At 43.8% G+C, this 20,295-nt stretch overlaps 1 protein-coding gene across 1 annotated transcript in view; it reads left to right on the top strand.

Annotated features, from left to right (window-relative positions):
- ctr9 (CTR9 homolog, Paf1/RNA polymerase II complex component) overlaps positions 1 to 20,295 on the top strand; it is a 103,898-nt gene that overhangs the window by 38,310 nt on the left and 45,293 nt on the right. The window contains exons 11-14 of the mRNA XM_072272909.1: positions 2,010 to 2,138; positions 8,310 to 8,493; positions 12,269 to 12,357; positions 17,134 to 17,319. Of these exons, the coding sequence (XP_072129010.1) occupies positions 2,010 to 2,138; positions 8,310 to 8,493; positions 12,269 to 12,357; positions 17,134 to 17,319 (588 nt within the window). The remainder of the gene's footprint in view (positions 1 to 2,009; positions 2,139 to 8,309; positions 8,494 to 12,268; positions 12,358 to 17,133; positions 17,320 to 20,295) is intronic.

Raw genomic sequence — 20,295 nt, 5'->3', positions numbered from 1 at the left:
GTCCGTTAAGACCTCTGTTAGTCAGCGCCTAACCAGGTATACTGTCTGGCCCCACAGCTTTGCTTGGGTTTACCCTGTCTTGGATCCTCCTTCCCTCAGGGAGAGGGATCTTTCCTCAATGTGACATCACTCAGTTGGTCAAATCGTGCATAGAAAGCATTCAGCCTATCAGGAAGGGAGATGTCATTTACCTTCAGGGTGGACTTGTAATTGGTTATGGTTTGTATACCTTGCTAAATGTGCCGCATGTCTCAAACACCAAGGTATCTGAATTTTCTGAGTACCTGATGGCATGTCTCCAGCTGACCTTAGAGTCGGCCTATCCCCCAATCTGCAGGCAGCAGCCTAATTCCTAAGCAGTGCATAAACCTCTGCAGACATGGTCTCTGGTTTGCCCTGGCAGTGTAGTGCTTAATCACAGTATTCCATTTTCCTTTGTAGCTAGTCATCAATGTTGGCGTGATGATTGTAGGTAGAACCTCCCTGAATGCACTCCATTCTGTGTTTTCAAAAGAGTCCCCCTCTCGTCAGACTTCTGAACAGTCTGTGAATTCATCAACACTAGTTCACTATTTTGCTCTCTTTCTGCATTATTTGTATGTTTTTATATTTCTTATTGTAATTTATAGTAATTTTTTTATGTGTTGATAAAAAACACAGGGAAGTTTGACAGGTGGATTCAGAATTGGCTTGCCTGCAGAAGGCAGAGGGTGGTGGTGGAGGGAGTACATTCAGATTGGAGGATTGTGACTAGTGGTGTCCCACAAGGATCTGTTCTGGGACCTCTACTTTTTGTGATTTTTATTAACGACCTGGATGTGGTGGTAGAAGGGTGGGTTGGCAAGTTTGCAGACAACACAAAGGTTGGTGGTGTTGTAGATAGTGTAGAGGATTGTCAAAGATTGCAGAGAGACATTGATAGGATGCAGAAGTGGTCTGAGAAGTGGCAGATGAAGTTCAACCCGGAGAAGTGTGAGGTGGTACACTTTGGAAAGACAAACTCCAAGACAGAGTACAACGTAAATGGCAGGATACTTGGTAGTGTGGAGGAACAGAGGGATCTTGGGGTACATGTCCACAGATCCCTGAAAGTTGCCTCACAGGTGGATAGGGTAGTTAAGAAAGCTTATGGGATGTTAGTTTTCATAAGTCGAGGGATAGAGTTTAAGAGTCGCGGGGTAATGATGCAGCTCTATAAAACTCTGGTTAGGCCACACTTCACACTTGGAGTACTGCGTCCAGTTCTGGTCACCTCACTATAGGAAGGATGTGGAAGCATTGGAAAGGGTACAGAGGAGATTTACCAGGATGCTGCCTGGTTTAGAGAGTATGCATTATGATCAGAGATTAAGGGAGCTAGGGCTTTACTCTTTGGAGAGAAGGAAGATGAGAGGAGACATGATAGAGGTGTACAAGATAATAAGAGGAATAGATAGAGTGGATAGCCAGCGCCTCTTCCCCAGGGCACCACTGCTCAATACAAGAGGACATGGCTTTAAGGTAGGGGGTGGGAAGTTCAAGGGGGATATTAGAGGAAGGTTTTTTACTCAGAGAGTGGTTGGTGCGTGGAGTGCACTGCCTGAGTCAGTGGTGGAGGCAGATACACTAGTGAAGTTTAAGAAACTACTAGACAGGTATATGGAGGAATTTAAGGTGGGTGGTTATATGGGAGGCAGGGTTTGAGGGTTGGCACAACAATGTGGGCCGAAAGGCCTGTGCTGTACTATTCTATGTTCTATATCTGTACTGCTGCCACAAAACAGTAAATTTCATGACATACATCAGTGATAATTAACCTGAATCTGATTCTGTAAAAAAATGAGCCCATAGCACTAGTAAGTACGGAGTGAAGTGGTTCAGTGGTCAGCTACCAAATATATTGCAATGACTGACAAAGCTGGGCAATGGTATGGCAGGTTTCCATGTGCTGAAATGAGATTATGTGCACGTGGCAGTTACTTGGTATTGCGGCTTTTGGTGTTGTGAGTTTGACTGGATTCTGTTTGTAGGGTGCCCTTTCAGCCTATGGTACAGCAACACGTATCCTTCAGGAGAAAGTGCAGGCTGATGTCCCTCCTGAGATCCTCAACAACGTTGGCGCACTTCATTTCCGACTGGGAAACTTGGGAGAAGCGAAGGTAATTCTCTTGAAGCATTTAAACAATCTTTCCTATCACATAGTAAATCGTGGCTAAGGATCATAATGTGGATTTCCAATTTCCTTGCTTGTTTCCCGGTTTGTTCCTCTTCCTTCATTCTTGTTCTTTCCTTTACCTGTCAATCTGTTGATGTCTTCTCACTGGATGGGTTTGTTTATCGAGCCTCCCTTTTGGATTGTGCGAACTCAGCCAGCTCTTTCATGGGCACTAACCTCCCCAACATCAACAACACCTTCAAAAGGTGATGCCTCAGAAAGGTGGCATCCATCATTAAGGACCCACAATGCCCAAAACAGGCACCCTTCTCATTGCTACCATCAGGGGCAAGTGCAGGAGCCTGAAGACACACACTCAATGATTCAGAAACAGCTTTTTCCTCTCCGCCGTCAGATTTCTGAATAGACAATGAACCCATGAACACTCCCTCAGTATTTTTTCCTCTCTATTTGCACAACTTATTTAATTTTTTTAATATGTATTTCTATTATAATTTATAGCTTTTATTACTGTGTATTACAATGTACACTACTACAAAACAAAAAAATTCACAACGTATGCCAGTGCTATTAACCTGAATCTGGTTCGAATTCATAGAACAGTACAGCACATGCACAGGCCTATCGGCACACCATGTCTGTGCCGGCCACGACAACAATTTACACTACATCTCTTCTGTCTGTGTGTAGTCCATATCCTACCATTCCCACTTGTTCATGTACCTGTCTAAATGCTTTTTAAACATTGCTAAACAACCTGCATACACCACCACCTGTTGGTGTGTACAAGAAAAACTTGGCACTCAAATCTCTTCAACTTTCTCCCTCTCACTTTAAATCTTATGCCATCTTGTATTTGACATTTCCAACCTGGAAAAAGTCATGACTACCTACCCTTCCTATGCATTTCACAATCTTATATATATTTTAACAGGTCTCCACTCAGCCTCTGACATTCCAGAGAAAACAACCCAAGTCAGTCCAACCTCTCCTTATAGCTCGTACTCTAATCCTGGTGAACCTCTTCTGCAGCATCTCTAAAGTCTCCACATCCTTCCTGTAATACTCACAATGCAGCCTCATCAAAGTTTTGTACTGTTGTAACACAGCTTGCCAACTTTTATACTCAGTCAAAGTTCAGAGTAAATTTATTACCATGCACATTAATGTCACTATATACAATGCCGAGATCCATTTTCTTGCGGGCATTCACAGAAGATACAAAGAAACACAATAGAATCAATGAAAATGCACACAAGACAGACAATCAATGTGGAAAAGACATCAAACTGCAAATACAAAAAGAAAAAAGAAACAAAATAATAATGAATAAATAGACAATAAATATGAGATGAAGAGTCCTTGAAGTTAGTCCATAAGTTGTGAGAGCAGTTCAGTATTGGGATGAGTGAAGTTGAGTGCAGTTATCCTTTCTGGTTCAACTGTTTGATGATGAGGGGTACCTGGTTCCTGAAACTAGCAGTGCAATGCCCTAATTGACTGCAAGCTTTCTTCACCACCCTATCTACCATTGTTGCCACTTTCAGAGAGCTAATGGCTTGCATCACAAGATTCCTTTGTATTTATTGTTAAAATATTTATGATGCAGAAAGCTAATTTTCAAGATTGATTTATTATCAAGGAATATATAACTTATACAACCTTGAGATTTGCTTGTTCACAGGTAGTCACAAAGCAAAAAACCGGGGGGAAACAATTAAAGAAAAAAGAATAAAAATAAAAGACCAACACTCGTTACACAAGAGAAAGCAAAAGAAAATCATGCGAACAGCAGTATTCCAAACCAAAATTGAGTGCTCAGATCCAAACCCTGGAGTAGACCCAAAACCTCACTTATCAGTTCACCATATTAGCGGGCATGCAGCATAGCATCCTGGGCAGTCTACATAGCATTAATGCCCTGGCTTTGTATGCCTAAGGCAACAAATCTGAACTTGAACTACTGTACATCAATGATCCTAAGAGTGCTGCCTTTTACTGTATCTTCTTCAGCCCATCACCACTGCTGGGGCTCAGACCACCATCAGCAGCTCACTAGAGTCCTCTGTCTCCCATCTTATTAGCGTATCCTTCTTCTGCAAAGGATCAGGTCTTCAGAGCTTCTGTTAGCGTTTATGTAGCTCTGGGTTTTTACAGGATTAGGTTCCTAGCCCCACACCTTTTTACTATATAGTTTCTTAAATTTGGCCTCCCAAAGTGTATCACCTCATGCGTGTCCAGATTATACCTCATCTGCCATTTGTCCACCCATATTTCCAACTGTAGCTGTTTCCATTCTGGGGCAGCTCACTCAGCTTTGGGCCCCACTGGATGCTCAGCGACAAAGGCCACACCCCGGTGAGATAGGGACATGCCTGTCCCAGCATGTGAAGTCAGCTCTGGCGGATTGGACAGATGAGATCTACATTGAAACCAGTGGCCAGGAAGGCAGTCCTACAATGCCTTGTGGAGAGTGAAGGGCATGACAAGGCACAGAAGAGCCCATGATCATCCACTGCAACCAAAGAAGACCCCAGTTGTGATGAAAACTCATAGCACTGGACCTGGACTTCCAAGGTGAAGAGAGTGGAACTGCCTCAATGCAATGACTTTTCCAGTTTAAAAACTCTCCCGCACAAGTTTCAGATATGATAGACAATCAGTCTTTTCCAATTAATCTAAATTCTCCTGTGTTCTTTGACAACCTTGCTTTCCAGAAGGCCAATTTTTAGGGTCATGAATTAATGCAGACTTACTATTCAGTCTGACTACATTTACATCCCAATCTGTTATATATCAGAAACACCAAGGGTCCCAGCACTGATCCTTATGGAACACCACAGTTTATCGATATCCAGTTAGAATAACATCCCTCCACCAGCAACCTCTGTCATGTTGACCAAGCCAGTTTTGAATCCAATCTACCAGGTCACCATGGATTCCACAAGCCTTCATCTTCTGGATTAGCCGACATCAGAGACCTGATTGAATGCCAACATCTCCAACATCTACTGCCCTACCTCAACAATCATCTTCATCACCTCCTTAAAAACTTAAATTAGGTTTGTAAAACGTGACCTGCCCTGCACAGAGCCATGCTGACTATCGAGATAAGTCCATACTTTCCCAGTAACTCCTGGGTGGATCGATCTTATCCTCAAGAATCTTCTATAGTAATTTCCCTGCCACTAATGTAAGGCTCGTTGTCTGTAATTCCCTGGATTATCCTTAATGCCTTAAACAAGGAGTATCATTAGCTACTCTCCAGTTGTCTGGGCTGTCACCTGTGACTAAAGAGGGTACACAGATCTCTGTCAAGGTCCCAGCAATGTCCTGTCATGACTCCCTATAACCATATACCTTTCTGGGTAGTCATTAGAAAAATAATAATTGAATAAGCAAGACTAGTTGAATTACAACCCACTGCATACTTAAGTATTTGTGTGCATGCTATGTTGGCACCGGAATGTGTGACGACAATTATGACCTGAACCCAGCACATCCTTGGGTTGCATTGGTTATTAACTCAAATGATGCATTTCACTCTGTTTCAATGTACATGTGATAAATAAATAAATGAATCTAATCCTACTAACCACTCTCTGTATAATCATGTCAATTATTTGTATCAGTAAAACCCCTCCTAGAAAACCCTGAATGATTTTGTTTCCATCACGCTCAGAAGCCCTGTTCCAGATGGGACCCAATCACCAAACACATCTCTACTTCCTCCCCACACGCCCACACCTCACACTGTCCTTTTCACAGAAGTCACTCTTTTTGTGATTATCCATTCTTCCTTCCCCACTGATCTCCCTCACCTCCATTCAGATTCCCAAACAATCCTTCCAGGTGAGGCAACACTTCACCTGCAAATCTGTAGGGGTCGTCTACTGTACCTAGAGGTCCTGTTGCAGTCTCTTCTAAAGTAGTGAGACACAGTGTAGATCAGAGGACTGCTTTGTTGGGCACCTTCACCCTATCGGCAAAAATGTTGGAGGAGCAACCCCTCATGCTCCGTCTAGGTAGCCTCCTACCTGATGGCATGAACATCAATTTCTCCAAATTCCAGTAATTCTTTCCCCCACTCCCCTTCCCTCTTCTTCAATTCCCCATTCTGGCCCCCGCCTCACCTCTCTTCTCACTTGTCCATCACTTTCCTCTGGTGCCCCTCCTCTTTCCCTTTCTTCCATGACATCTTCTCCCTTCCTTTCCAGTCCTAAAAAAAGGTCTTGGCCAGAACGCTGACTATTTATTCAGTTCCTCCAGCATTTTGTGTGGGTTGCTGTGGATCTCCAGCATCTGCAGAATTGCTTGTGTTTAAGATTTTCTCATGTCTTTTGCATCTTACACTGATCACTTTAAACTTCAGGCACTTGTGCTGCCTGTATCAGGGAACACATGGTCATGTATATCATAATCAATCTCTCCTCAACTTCCTTTGCTTAAATGAAAACAAATTAGGTTCTCCAATTTAACCTCAAAGTTCAATCTTGGATCCTCATGTCCTTCCTAAAGTGTGGTGACCAGAGTTAGATGCAGTATTCTGGTTGTGGTCCAACCAGAGGAAATAAAGATTCAACATAATCTCCCTGACCACACTCTCAGTATGTTCTGTCAGTTTCACCCCGTTATTGGAAGGATATCATACAGAAGAGGTTTACCAGGAGAGGGGATATGCTAAAATAAGAGATTGGACAAACTTGGGTTGTCTTTTGTCTAGAGAGGCGGAGGGTGAGGGGAGATCTGATAGAGGTTTATAAGATTATGAGAGGCATAGATAGAGGAGACAGACAGTATCTTTTTCCCAGGGTTGAAATGTCTAATACCAGAGGGCGTACATTTAAGGTGAGAGGGACAAGTTCAAAGGAGATGTGAGGAGCAAGATTTTTACACAGAGAGTGTGGGGAACCTGGAAAGCACTGCTTGGGCTGGTGGCAGAGGCAAATACATTAGGGACTTTTAAGAGATGTTTAGACAGGCACATGGATGTGAGTAAAGTGGAAGGATATGGACATTGTATTGGCAGAGGGGATTAGAGGTTGCCCATTGGTTACTAATTTAATTGATTTGGCACAACATTGTGGGATGAAGGGCCTGTTACTGTGCTGTACTGTTCTGTGTTCTATCCTTTCTGCTTTATTTCACTCTTTGTTAACTTTGACAAAGTTGGAAAGCTAACAAAGCTATATAGATGCACGGTGGAGAGTAATCTAACTGGTTGCATGTGGCCTGGTACAGAACCACCAATGCCCAGGAATCGAAAAGTCCTCAGAAAGTGATGGATACAGCCCAGTCCATCTGAGGCAAAGCCCTCCCCACCATTGAGCACAGTTACATGGAACACCGCCACAGGAAAGCAGCTTCCATCATCGTGGACCCTCGCCATCCAGGCTATGCTTTCTTCTCTCTACTACCATTGGACAGGAGGTACAGGAGCCTCAAGTCCCACACCACCAGGTTCAGGAACACTTGTTACCCTTCAACCACCGGTGTGGATAACTTCACCCACCACAATTCTGAACGGAGTCTAAATCTGCAGACTAACTTTCAAGGACTCTTTACAACCTGTGCTCTTTGCTCTCAGTATTATGTTCATTTGCACAGTTCGTCTTCTTTTGCACCTTGGTTCTTTGTCAGTCTTTGTGAATGATATTCTGTAGATTCTGTTTTTAGATTGATCTTGGAGTAGTAACAGGTCAGCAGTCATGGGTCAAATGGCCTGTACTGTGCTATAATGTTCTATGTTCCATTGCATTTCTTTAGTTTATGGTGACATATGCATACTTCGGTAATAAATTTATTTTGATCATAAAACACAGCAGAAGAATTAAACCATTTGGTCTATTGAATCCGTTCTGCCATTCCATCATGGCTGATGTATTATCCTTGTCAAATCCATTTTCATGCCTTCCAAGATTCCACAGATCAACCACCCTCTGGCCAAATAAATTCCTCCTTATCTCTGTTCTAGATGGATATCCCTCTATTCTGAAACTGTTCCTTCTGCTCCTAGACTTCCCACTATAGAAAGCGAGATCTTTGGTGGTTACTTTTGTAAACTTTGTGTTGTGGATGCCAGCTTGGGATGCCTCTGACCCATTTGGCCTGGTCCTTTTTGTTGCAAATAAAATGTTTTGTTTGTTCTCGGCAGAAATACTTCCTGGCTTCACTGGAGCGAGCAAAGGCTGAAGCTGAGCACGATGAGCATTATTACAATGCCATCTCAGTCACCACCTCCTACAACCTGGCCAGGCTCTACGAGGCCCTCTGTGAATACCATGAAGCAGAAATACTCTACAAGAATGTTTTAAGGGAGCATCCAAATTATGTAGACTGTAAGTATTTTCTCAGAAACACAAGTGATTGTGCAGATGCTGGAATCCAGAACAACACACACAAAGTGCTCGAGGTCAGGCAGCGTCTATAGAGGGGAATTAACCATTGGCGTTTCTTTTTATTTAGAGATACAGTGCTGAACAGACCCTGATGGCCCACCGAACTGTGCTGCCCAGCAACCCACTGATTTAACCCTAACCTAATCACAGAACAATTTACAATGACCAATTAACACACTAACCGGTACATCTTTGGACTGTGGGAGGAAACAGGAGCACCCGGAGGAAACCTGTGCACATACGGAAAGAATGTACGGACTTTCTTACAGAGGACGCTGGAATTGATCTCTGAACTCCAACACCCTGAGCTGTAATAGCAGCATGCTAACTGCTACACTACCATGGTGTCTCGGCCATGCTTCGTCTGCCAACATAGCACACCCACAAGTTACTCACCCTAACCTCTGATTCTTTGGAATGTGGGAGGAATCCAGAGTACCTGAGGGACCCACAAGGTCACAGGGAGAACATACAAGCTCCTTGCAGACAGCAGTGAGAATTGAACCTGAGTCGCTGGTGCTGTAGTAGCGTTACACTAACCACTAGCTACCATTCTGCCCCACTATGTCTCATAGGAGAGAAGAGTGGACATGAGGGGCATCAGAGGGCAAGTGAAGAGCAGAGAAGGGGTGAGAAAGGAGCCAGAATGATAGCAAATGGAAGAAGAGAGAAGGCGGGGAGGAGAATGCCATAGAAGAAACATGTTCTATGGCCTCTTTGTTTTGGTTGATTGGATATGCTTATGCTGATGATTACAGAGCTGGTCAAAGGTAAAGGTGTATCTGTAGTTTCTAGCCCTGGTCGATGAGTATGGAGTTGTATTCAACAGTGCAGGGAAGTGATTTTCCACTAGTGTGATCTGACCAATGGCTTGTAAAGCTTCAGCATTACTCACCGTTGTGCAACAGTTGGCAGAATTGAACAACAAAGCAAGCTTGAAGAGATAAATTACCTATTCCAGCTCTGATGTTAAAACTTTGTCAGTATGGTCTATTTGTTTAGAACCAAGAACCGTACAGCACAGGAACGGGCCTTTCAGCCAACAATGACTGCACTAAACACAAAGGCGTATTAATCTAAATCTCTTCTATCTGTACATGATCCATATTGGTCTGTTTGGTTAAAATTCTCATGCTCAGGAGTACTTTTATGACAGCCAGAAGTGAATTTACAAAACATGTAGGTTCTTTCGATAAACAAAAGAGATGATGCAGATGCTGGAAATCCTGTATTTTTCCCCATTCGCTTTCCCTATTCAGTTCCCCATTGCGGTTTCTTACCTCTTCTCGTCACCAGACGATCACCTCTCCCTGTTGCCCCTCCTTCTTCCCTTTCTTCCATGGTCCACTCTCCTCTCCTATCCTATCAGATCCTTCCTTCTCCAGCCTTTTAGCCTTTCCAGCTATCACCTCCTGGCTTCTTACCTCTTCATCCCTGCCCCAACCACCTGTCTTCACCTATCACCTTCTAGCTTGTCGTCCTTTTCTACCATCCCGCGCCCCCCCCCCACCACCTTCTTATTTTGGCTTCTTCCCCCTTCCTCTCCAGTCCTGATGAAGGGTCTTGAAATGTCAACTGTTTATTTATTTCCATGGATGATGCCTGACGTGCTGAGTTCCTCCAGCATTTGTGTGTGTTACTCCAGCTTTTTTGGATTCATGAAATAATTGTTGATTTCCATCAAAATGTGGACGGTTCTTTTGTTGAGTACCTTAATTTGAGTTCTCTTTGATATTTAAAGCTCTTCTTAGTTCTTTTTTAAGTTCTGTTCAATATTTTTCAAGGAGTTAGTCCCACAATTTCTTTAACCTGCTACCATCAGGCATCAGGTATAAGAACAAGGATTGTTAGGCTGGGTAACAGTTCCTTCTCCTAGGCTGTGAGACTTCTGAACACCCTACTACCACTCATTCCACATTATTTATGACTGTGCCAATAGCATTATAATGTTGTATATTTAACTATATGTCACATATGCATTTTATATCAACTTGTACACCTACAGAATTTTCTTTACTAGCTGTTAATCTTATTGTATGTGACATATCTCATTGTGGAGGAGCTTGGTAACACTCGAGAGGAAGATGTTAAAGAGCACTGGCGCTAGTACACACCCCTGCCTCACTCCTGTGCGTACAAGGAAGGGCTCGGACTCTTGTCCTGCTATGGTCACCCGAACAGTCATCCCATCGTGGAACTGGCGGAGGACCACCCTCCTTTTTCGCTGCGAAGCTTGGGTAACCTACAGCCATCACATCAAGTCCTTGAAGCGCTTCCACATAAGCTGCGTCCAGCACATCCTGGGAATTACCTGGCGTGAGTGGGTGCCTCACACTGAAATACTTGTAAAGGCCAACTGCAGAAGTATTGAGGCCATGGTCACCCAGCGTCAGCTGCAGAGGCTGGGGGATGTGATAAGGATGCCTCCACGTCGGCTACCCCGCAGAGTGTTATACGGCCAGCTACATCATGGTCGACGCTCAGCTGGAAGGCCGAAGAAGCACTGTAAGGATCAGATGAAGAATGCTTCAAGGAAGTGCAAGATCAGACCCGAGGAACTGGAGGAGGTTGCTGCTGACCGTACCACTTGGCGACAGCTGTGTAGGGACCGGATTCATATCCTGGAGATGGAAAGAACAACCAGAAGACAGCAGAAGAGAGCCAGGAGAAATGCAGCCATGGTTGCCACCACTACTACATATACATGTCCCACCTGCAATAGAGCTTGTGGGTCCAGGATAGGACTGTACAGTCATCAAAGATCTCACGTCGTCATCATCATCAAATTTCGATGGACAACCGAAGACATATGTACTGTGATTTGCATCTTGGTCCCAGAGGAACATTGTTTCATTTAGTTGTATACGTTTATACTGTTGAATAACCATAAACTTCAATTTGAAGTTGAATTTGAAAGGATGCAGTATGTTGCAGGATAGATTACTGTGTCCTTGGCTCTGTGGTAAATTGTGTCTTCATATGAAATAATCCTTCCATTCCTTGTACTGTGGATTTTTTTTTTACAAAACTTTATTTACACACAAAATACAATGATTAGGGATTTACAAGACTGTTAACGAATTTGAATTAAAATATGGTAACTACTATCTACAGAACACTGAATTCCCTGGGGCTCACTGTGTTTGGGCAATGAATTTCCACATTTTCAGAGAGAGCAGGAGGGAGTTGTGGGGAGAGTTCCAGTTTTTTTTTAGAGTAATGGAGGCTAAAGGATTGCCCAGTGAGCAGAGTTTGAAGAGTCTGTGGGGTCTTGGTTGTGTCAAACTGGAGACTGTTTGGAAGTGGAAGCCAAAAAGCTAGAGTGTGTTTTGTAAGAAAGTTTGTACATTCTTCCCACTTGTGTTTGGGTTTCCTCCGGGTGCTGTGGTTTCCTCCCACTGTCCAAAGATGTACTGGTTAGTAGGTTAAATTATCCTGTGATTAGGCTCGGATTAAATTGGGGGGGGGGGTTGCTTGGTGGTGCAGCTCGAAGGGCCAAAAAGGCCTGTTCTGCACTGTATTTATTTAAATAAATAACGTAAAATAAAATACCAGTAGTGACCGCATGCTTCTTCTCCAACAAAACCCGGGCAAGAATCTCAGAAGGTTCTGCACTAGTAGGCTTGCTGTGGCAATAAAATGTCATGATTGAACAACAGCCAATTCACCCAATTTCCGGAAAGGGAATTAGCATGTTGTTTTTCTTTCCACACAGGTTACTTACGCTTGGGCTGCATGGCAAGAGACAAGGGAAATTTTTATGAGGCCTCCGACTGGTTTAAAGAAGCTCTACAAATTAACCAGGTTGGTTCAAGTGAGCACAGAAGAGTTTGCAAGCACCTCTCAATGCAAATCTAGATGTATTACAATTTCTGTGTGTGTAGCCATTAAGGTTGTCATTGCTGGAGGTGGTAGTGGGGTTGAGCCCCCACTACCTATTAAATGCTCCCGATCTCATGTTTCAGTTAGCCTTAGACAACCAAGCCCAGCTCCTGGCCTTTACATAAGGCTTAGCTACTAAGCCTGGCAAGACAACTTCTACCGACAGGAGAAGGGGTAAAGGCAGGTTACTAGCGCTTTAAAATCATCCAGGAGAAGGAAAACTGATATCAAACGTCCATTGCCTAATGGCTGTACCCACTCATAGGGAAGCCTTCGGGACTAGACCCTGAGCAAAAATCTGGTGCTGGAGACCCGAAGGCAGTCTTACGTTCAACACTGACTAGCAACTCCTGTGATGCGACTATTCCTTTGGATTCATCAGCTGCATGGGTGGGGTGGGGGGGGGGGTGCCTGCTGCATGGGGAACAGTTTGCTCTCCATATTGTACTGCCCTGGCTTGCGTATCGTGTAGACGGCTAGGACGCAGCATCTGTGGTCGACCCTGACTAATGGAGGGCTCGAGCCATTATGTAGCTCTTCACATGAGTTTGGCCATAATACTTAAGAAGATGTGACAAGAGACTTGGGCAACAATTTCACATTTTCAGTGAGAGAAGGAGGGAGTTGTGGGAGAGTTCTAGTTTTTTTTAGAGCACTAGAGGCTATAAGAATGGCTACAAATGGTCAGAATTGACCAGAGAGCAGTTTGAGGAGTCCATGGGCTCTTGGTTGTCAAACTGGAGACTGTTTAGAAGTTGAAGCCAAAAGGGTATGGAGGAGAACCAGCAATGTCATTGGCCTATATCTGCTGTGCTACATCTTTCACCCATTCTCAATCAAAATCAGATTTATTATCACTGACGTATTGCATGAAAACTTCACCATAGATGCTCCCAAGCCCAGCTGCGAAAGGAGGAGGATTGGGAATGGGTCTCGCAAACCCATCCCATAAAAACCCAGTACAAGAGGGTGTACAGGAGTGAGATATGCCAACTAGTGGAGTGATGCTGCAACAACAACCTGGCACTCAATGTCAGTAAAATGAAAGAGCTGATTGTGGACTTCAGGAAGGGTGAGATGAAGGAGCACATACCAATCCTCATAGGGAGATCAGAAATGGAGAGAGTGAGCAGCTTCAAGTTCCTTGGTGTCAAGATCTCTGAGGATTTAACCTGCATCATTTTCTGGTCTGGAGGGGCTACTGCACAGGACCGAAAGAAGCTGCAGAGGTTGTAAATCTGGTCAACTCCATCTTGGGCACTAGCCTACAAAGTACCCAGGACATCTTCAGGGAGCAGTGTCTCAGAAAGGCAGTGTCCATTATTAAGGACCTCCAGCACCCAGGGCATGCCCTTTTTTCACTGCTAGCATCGGGTAGGAGGTACAGAAGCCTGAAGGCACACACTCAGCGATTCAGGAACAGCTTCTTCCCCTCTGCCATCCGATTCCTGAATGGACATTGAAGCTTTGGACACTACCTCACTTTTTTTTTTAAATATACGGTACAGATATTGCTGTTTTTGCACAGTTTTTAAAATCTATTCAATATACATAATTGATTTACTTGTTTATTTATTATTATGTTTTATTTATTATTATTTTCTCTCTCTGCATTGAACTGCTGCTGCTAAATTAACAAATTTCACGTCACATGCTGGTGATAATAAACCTGATTCTGATTCTGATCCTACAGAAACACTAACAGGCTCTAAAGCCCTCATTTCTGGGGGGAGGAAGGATCTTCAACGGGCGTGGCTCAGGACAGAGTAGTCTGTTGAGCTGCTGTCAGCAGCTTGTGCCACAGTCAGGGTGATGGGCTTAAGAAGGCATATGTTGCAAAATTTGATGTTTTGTGATGGCAGTTGAGTGCAACAAGGAAGTTATTATAAATCACAAAAATAAGTAGTGCAAAAGAGGACTATTGAGGTAGTGTTCACGGGTTAATGGACCGTTCAAAAATCTGATGGCAGAGGGGAAGGAGCTGTTACTAAATCATTGCATGTGGGTCTTCAGGCTCCTATATCACCTCTCCAGTGGCAGTAACAAAAAGATGATGTGTCCTGGATAGTGAGGATCCTTAATGATGGATGCTGACTTCTAGGGACCTGTCTCTTGGGGATGTCCTCAATGGTGGGGATGGTTGTACCCATGGTGGAGCTGACTAAGTTCACAACCCTCTGCTTCCTCCTGCAATCTTTTGCACTGGATCATCCACCCCAGCTGGTGACACCACCAGACGATGATCTCCAAGAGTCTTTGGTGACAGAATGATAATCAGGTTTATTATCACCGGCATGTGACGTGAAATTTGTTAGCTTAGCAGCAGTACATAATCTAGCAGAGAGAGAAAATAATAATAATAAATAAAATAAAACAATAATAAATAAACAAAATCAATTACATATATTGAATAGATTTTTTAAAACATGCAAAAGCAGAAATACTGTATATTTTTTTTAAAAATTGAGGTAGTGTCTAAAGCTTCAGTGTCCATTTAGGAATCAGATGGCAGAGGGGAAGAAGCTGTTCCTGAATTGCTGAGTGTGTGCCTTCAGCCTTTTGTACCTCCTACCTGATGCTAACAGTGAGAAAAGGGCATGTCCTGGGTACTTTGTGGGCTAGTACCCAAGATGGAGCTGACTAGATTTACAACCCTCTGCAGCTTTTTTCAGTCCTGTGCAGTAACCCCTCCATACCAGACAGTGATGCAGCCTGTCAGAATGCTCTCCACGGTACAGCTACATAAGTTTTTCAGTGTATTTATTGACATGCCAAATCTCTTCAAGCTCCTAGTAAAGTATAGCTGCTGTCTTGCCTTCTTTATAACTACATCAATATGTTGTCACCAGGTTAGATTCTCAGAGATCTTGACACTAAGGAACTTGAAGCTGCTCACTCTCTCCACTTCTGATCCCTCTATGAGGATTGGTATGTGTTCCTTCATCTTACCCTTCCTGAAGTCCACAATCAGCTCTTATCCTCAAATTCCTCATGAAGGAGAGCCACTGGCATGTTGGGTCATTGGGTTGAACAGACAGACACAGCTCCCTGGCCCTTTGGGGCATGTCAAGTGTCCCGGATTGAGTTAGCTGGTTGCCTGATCTTTGTTTTCTTGCATTCCTTCTGATCGAAAAGCTACAGAACCTGGGCCTCTATACTTCCCTCTGCAACTGGATCCTTGACTTCATAACCAGGAGACCACAATCTGTGCGAGTTGGTAATAACACTTTCACCTGGCTGATGATCGACACTGCACACCTCAGAGATATGTGCTTAGCCTACTGCTCTATTCCCTCTATACCCCTGACTGTGTGGTAGGCATAGCTCAAGCACCATCTATAAATTTGCTGATGATACAATTGTTGGTAGAATCTCAGATGGTGACGAGAGGGCATACAGGAGTGAGATATACCAGCTGGTTCAGTGGTGTCACAGCTACAACCTTGCACTCAACGTCATTAAAACCAAAACCAAATAGACTTCAGAAAGGGTAAGACGAAGGAAGCAGAGGTGAGGAGAGTGACCAATTTCAAGTTTCTGGGTGTCAAGATCTCTGAGAATCTAACCTGTTCCCAACATATCAATGCAGCTATAAAGGCAAGACAGTGGTTATATTTCATCAGGAGTTTCAGGAGATTTGGTTTGTCACCCAAAACACTCAAACTTCTCAGATGGACCGTGAAGAGCATTCTGACTGGCTGTATCACCGTCTGGTATGGAGGGGTTACTGCATAGGATTGAAATAAGCTGGGGCGAGTAATAAAATTAGTCATCTCTATCATGGGTACTAGCCTCTGTAGTATTCAAGACATCTTCAAGGAATGGTGCCTCTGGAAAAACGGCTTCCATCGTCAAGGATCCCCACCACCCAGGGCGTGCCCTCTTCTCATTGCTACCATCGGGAAGGAGATGCAGGAGCCTGAAGATACACACTCAGGGATTCAGGAACAGCTTCTTCCCTTCTGGCATCTGATTTCTAAATGGATATAGAAACCATGAACACTATTTTTCATTTATGTTTTGCACTACTTACCTTAATTTAACTATATATACTTACTGTAATTCCATCTTTTTTCTGTATTTATCATGTATTGCATTGTACTGCTGCCACAAAGATAACAAATTTCACAATATTGCCGGTGATATTAAACCTGATTCTTACGCCATTTGGCCCATCGAGCCTACTTTGCCATTCCCTCATGGATGATATATTATCCCATCAACACCATTCTCCTGCTTACTCCCTGTAACCTTTGATGCCGTGACTAATCAAGAACCTGTCAACTTCCACTTTAAGTATACTGAATGATTTGTCCTCTACATCCATCTGTGGCAATGAATTCTACAGATTCACCACCCCCTGCCTAAAGAAATTACTCCTCATCTCCTTTCTAAATGGGCATCCCTCTACTGTGAGACTGTGCCTTCTAATCCTAGACCTGTGCATTATAGGAAACATCGTCTCCACATCCATTCTATCTAGACCTTTCAATATGTGATAGATTTCAATGAGATACTGCCCTTGTTCTTCTAAACTTCAGCAGGCCCAGATGAAAATAAATTGTTCAGGAAGTGCAGTCAAAGACAATTCTCATTATTAAAACGGGCCCTTTGACCCCACTCATCTATGCCAACCAAGGTGTTGCAGTTCTCAATACTAGTTTGTTAAAATTAACCCCTAATTTTTATTTTCCGCAGGATCATCCAGATGCATGGTCACTGATTGGCAACCTCCACTTGGCCAAACAAGAATGGGGACCAGGGCAGAAAAAATTTGAGCGTATCTTAAAGCAGCCATCCACTCAGAATGACACCTACTCCATGCTGGCCTTGGGAAATGTTTGGCTTCAGACCTTGCATCAGCCAACTAGAGATAGAGAGAAGGTAAGAAAAGAGAAAGAAAGATCTTCAAAGTGCGAAGCAAATTTATTATCATGGTACATGTATGTCACCCTGAGATTCGCTTTCTTGTGGGCATTCACAGTAAATGCAAGAAATGTAAAGAATCAATGAAAGGCCACACCCAACAGGATAGATAAACAAAGAATGTGCAAAAGACAATAAACTCTGCAAATACAAAAAGAAATAGATAGATAGATAGATAAATAAATAAGCAAGCAATAATTATCAAGATGAAGAGTCCTTGAAAGTAAATCCATAGGTTGTGGGAGCAGTTCAGTGTTTGGATGAGTGACATTGAGTGAAGTTATCCCCCTCTGGTTCAGAAGCCTCATGGTTGAGGGGTAATAACTGTTCCTGACCCAAGTGGTGTGGGTTCTGAGGCTCCTGCACTTTTTTCCTAATGGTGGCAACAGCAAGAAGAGAGCACAGTCTGGATGATCATTGGTGCTGCTTTCTTGCGACAGCACTCCATGTAAATGGTGAGGAGGGCTTTACCCACAATGGACTGGGCGATATCCACTAAGTTTTGTAGGATTTTCCATTCAAGGGCATTGGTGTTCTGACCCTTAATCAGAATTAGAAAAAAACACAATGAGATAAAGAATGCAATAATATAAGAAACACAATAAATATAAATACACAAAATAGCATATACATAGATTGATTGCATGTCCATAGAGCAATGCTAGGCACAGGAGCGTCTGTACATAAGGTGACTGACAGAAAATGATATATTAATGGTGAGGGGTATGGAGGGCTGGGTCAATGGTTGGCGATGTTGATCGGTCTTAATGCTTGGGGAATGTAACTGTTTTTGACCCTGGTGCTCTTGGCGTGGATGTTACATAGCCTCCACCCTGATGAAGGTGGGTCAAACAGACCATGAGCAGGTTTGGTGGGATCCTTCATGGTATTTCTGATCCTTTTCCAGCATCTTTCATTGATGACAGGTAGGCTGTTGCCAGTGATGCATTGGGCACTTTTGACTACCTGTTTTCTGTAGAATGCCATGAGTATAGATGTGGATAGTCCAGCTCTCTTCAGCCTCCTCAGAAAGTAGAGGCGTTGGTGAGCTTTCCTGACTCTGTGGGATGTGTTCTGGGACCACGAGAGGTGCACTCCCAGGGGTTTGAAACTTCTCGGCGTTTCCATTGCTATGCCACCGATGTGAAGGAAGTTGTGAGTGTTGCAAGATCTAGTGAAGTCAATAACCATCTCCTTTGTCTTGTTGAAATTAAGGAAGGACAGGGTTGGGTTCTAAATATTCTCAGATGTGAAGAGTTTTCAGAAAGAAAAAGAAGTAAAAAAAAAAGAGTGGCAGTATTGATGAAGGAGAGTGCTATAATGCTTGTGGGAGAGATGATCCAGGATAAATCAAGGTAAGAATCTATATGCTTAGAAGTAGGAAGCGGTGCAATTACACTCCTGGGACTGTTGTATAGGTTGGGACTGTTGTATAGGTTGCCAGCTAGTGGAAAGGAAATAGAGGAATTTATTTACAGGAAAAGTACAGAGATACGCAAAAGCAGTTCCACCTCCCTGCATCTTACTAAACAAGAGCCTATCAACCTCTAGAAACATAGAAAACCTATAGCACAATGCAGGTCCTTTGGCCCACAAAGTTGTGCTGAACATGTCCCTACCTTAGAAATTACTCAGCTTTTCTATAGCCCTCTATTTTTCTAAGCTTCATATACCTATCCAAAAGTCTCTTAAAAGACCCTATCGTATCTGCCTCCACCACCGTTGCCAGCAGCCCATTCCACGCACTCACCACTCTCTGAGTAAAAAACTTACCCCTGTCACCTCATCTCCTCTGTACCTACTCTGCAGCACCTTAAACCTGTGTTCTCTTGTGGCAACCATTTCAGCCCTGGGAAAAAGCCTCTGACTATCCACACGATCAATATCTCTCATCATCTTATACGGGTCACCTCTCATCCTCCGTCGCTCCAAGGAGAAAAGGCCGAGTTTACTCAACCCAGTCTGACCCTGTGGTGCAGAAGGGTGGGACAGAAAAGAGGAGAGCTGTCGTCATTGGGGACTCTATAGTCAGGGGAGCAGACAGGAGATTTTGTGGACGTGAGGACACCCGCATGGTTTGTTGCCTCCCGGGTGCCAGGGTCCAGGATGTCTCTGACCGAGTGCACAACATCCTGGTATGAGAGGGAAAGCAACCAGAAGTCGTGATACATGTTGGTACCAGTGACATAGGCAGGAAGAGGGATGAGGTCCTGAAGTGTGGGTTTCGGGAACTAGGCAGAAGGCTGAAGAACAGGACCTCAAGGATGGCGTTCTCAGGATTGCTGCCAGTGCTGCGTGACAGTGATGGTAAGAATTGGAGGAGATGGCAGTTGAATGCGTGGCTGAGGAGTTGGTGCAGGGAGCAGGGTTTTAGATTTTTGGATTATTGGGATCTCTTCTGGGGAAGGTGGGACCTGTACAGATTGGATGGGTTGCACCTGAATTCGAGGGGGAGCAATATCCTTGCAGGTAGGTTTGCTAGCATGGTTCGGGAGGATTTAAACTAATTTGCGAGGGAGATGGGACCCGGAGCGATAGAGCAGTGGAAGAAGTGCATGGAGAAAAGCCAGTTCTAACACACAGAGAGGCTTTGAGGAAAGAGAAGCAGAATAAAGAGTGTTAAGGTAGAAGGGCTGAAGTACATGTACTTCAATGCAAGAAGCATCAGGAACAAAGCTGATGAACAAAACTGAGAGCTTGGATACACACATGGAATTATGATGTAGTGGCCATTATAGAGACTTGGCTGGCACCAGGGCAGGATGGATTCTCAATATTCCTGGATTTCAGTGCTTTAAGAGGGATGGGAAGTGGGTGGCATTACTGGTCAGGGATACTATTACAGCTACAGAAAGAGTGGGTAATGTAGCAGGATCCTCTTTTGAGTCTGTATGGGTGGAAGTCAGGAACAGGAAGGGAGCAGTTACTCTATTG

Source organism: Mobula birostris, chromosome 11 (assembly GCF_030028105.1).
Source record: "Mobula birostris isolate sMobBir1 chromosome 11, sMobBir1.hap1, whole genome shotgun sequence".
Taxonomy (NCBI): domain Eukaryota; kingdom Metazoa; phylum Chordata; class Chondrichthyes; order Myliobatiformes; family Myliobatidae; genus Mobula; species Mobula birostris.
The sequence above is the reverse complement of the archived record's forward strand: the minus strand, read 5'-3'. Positions and strand labels throughout refer to the sequence as shown.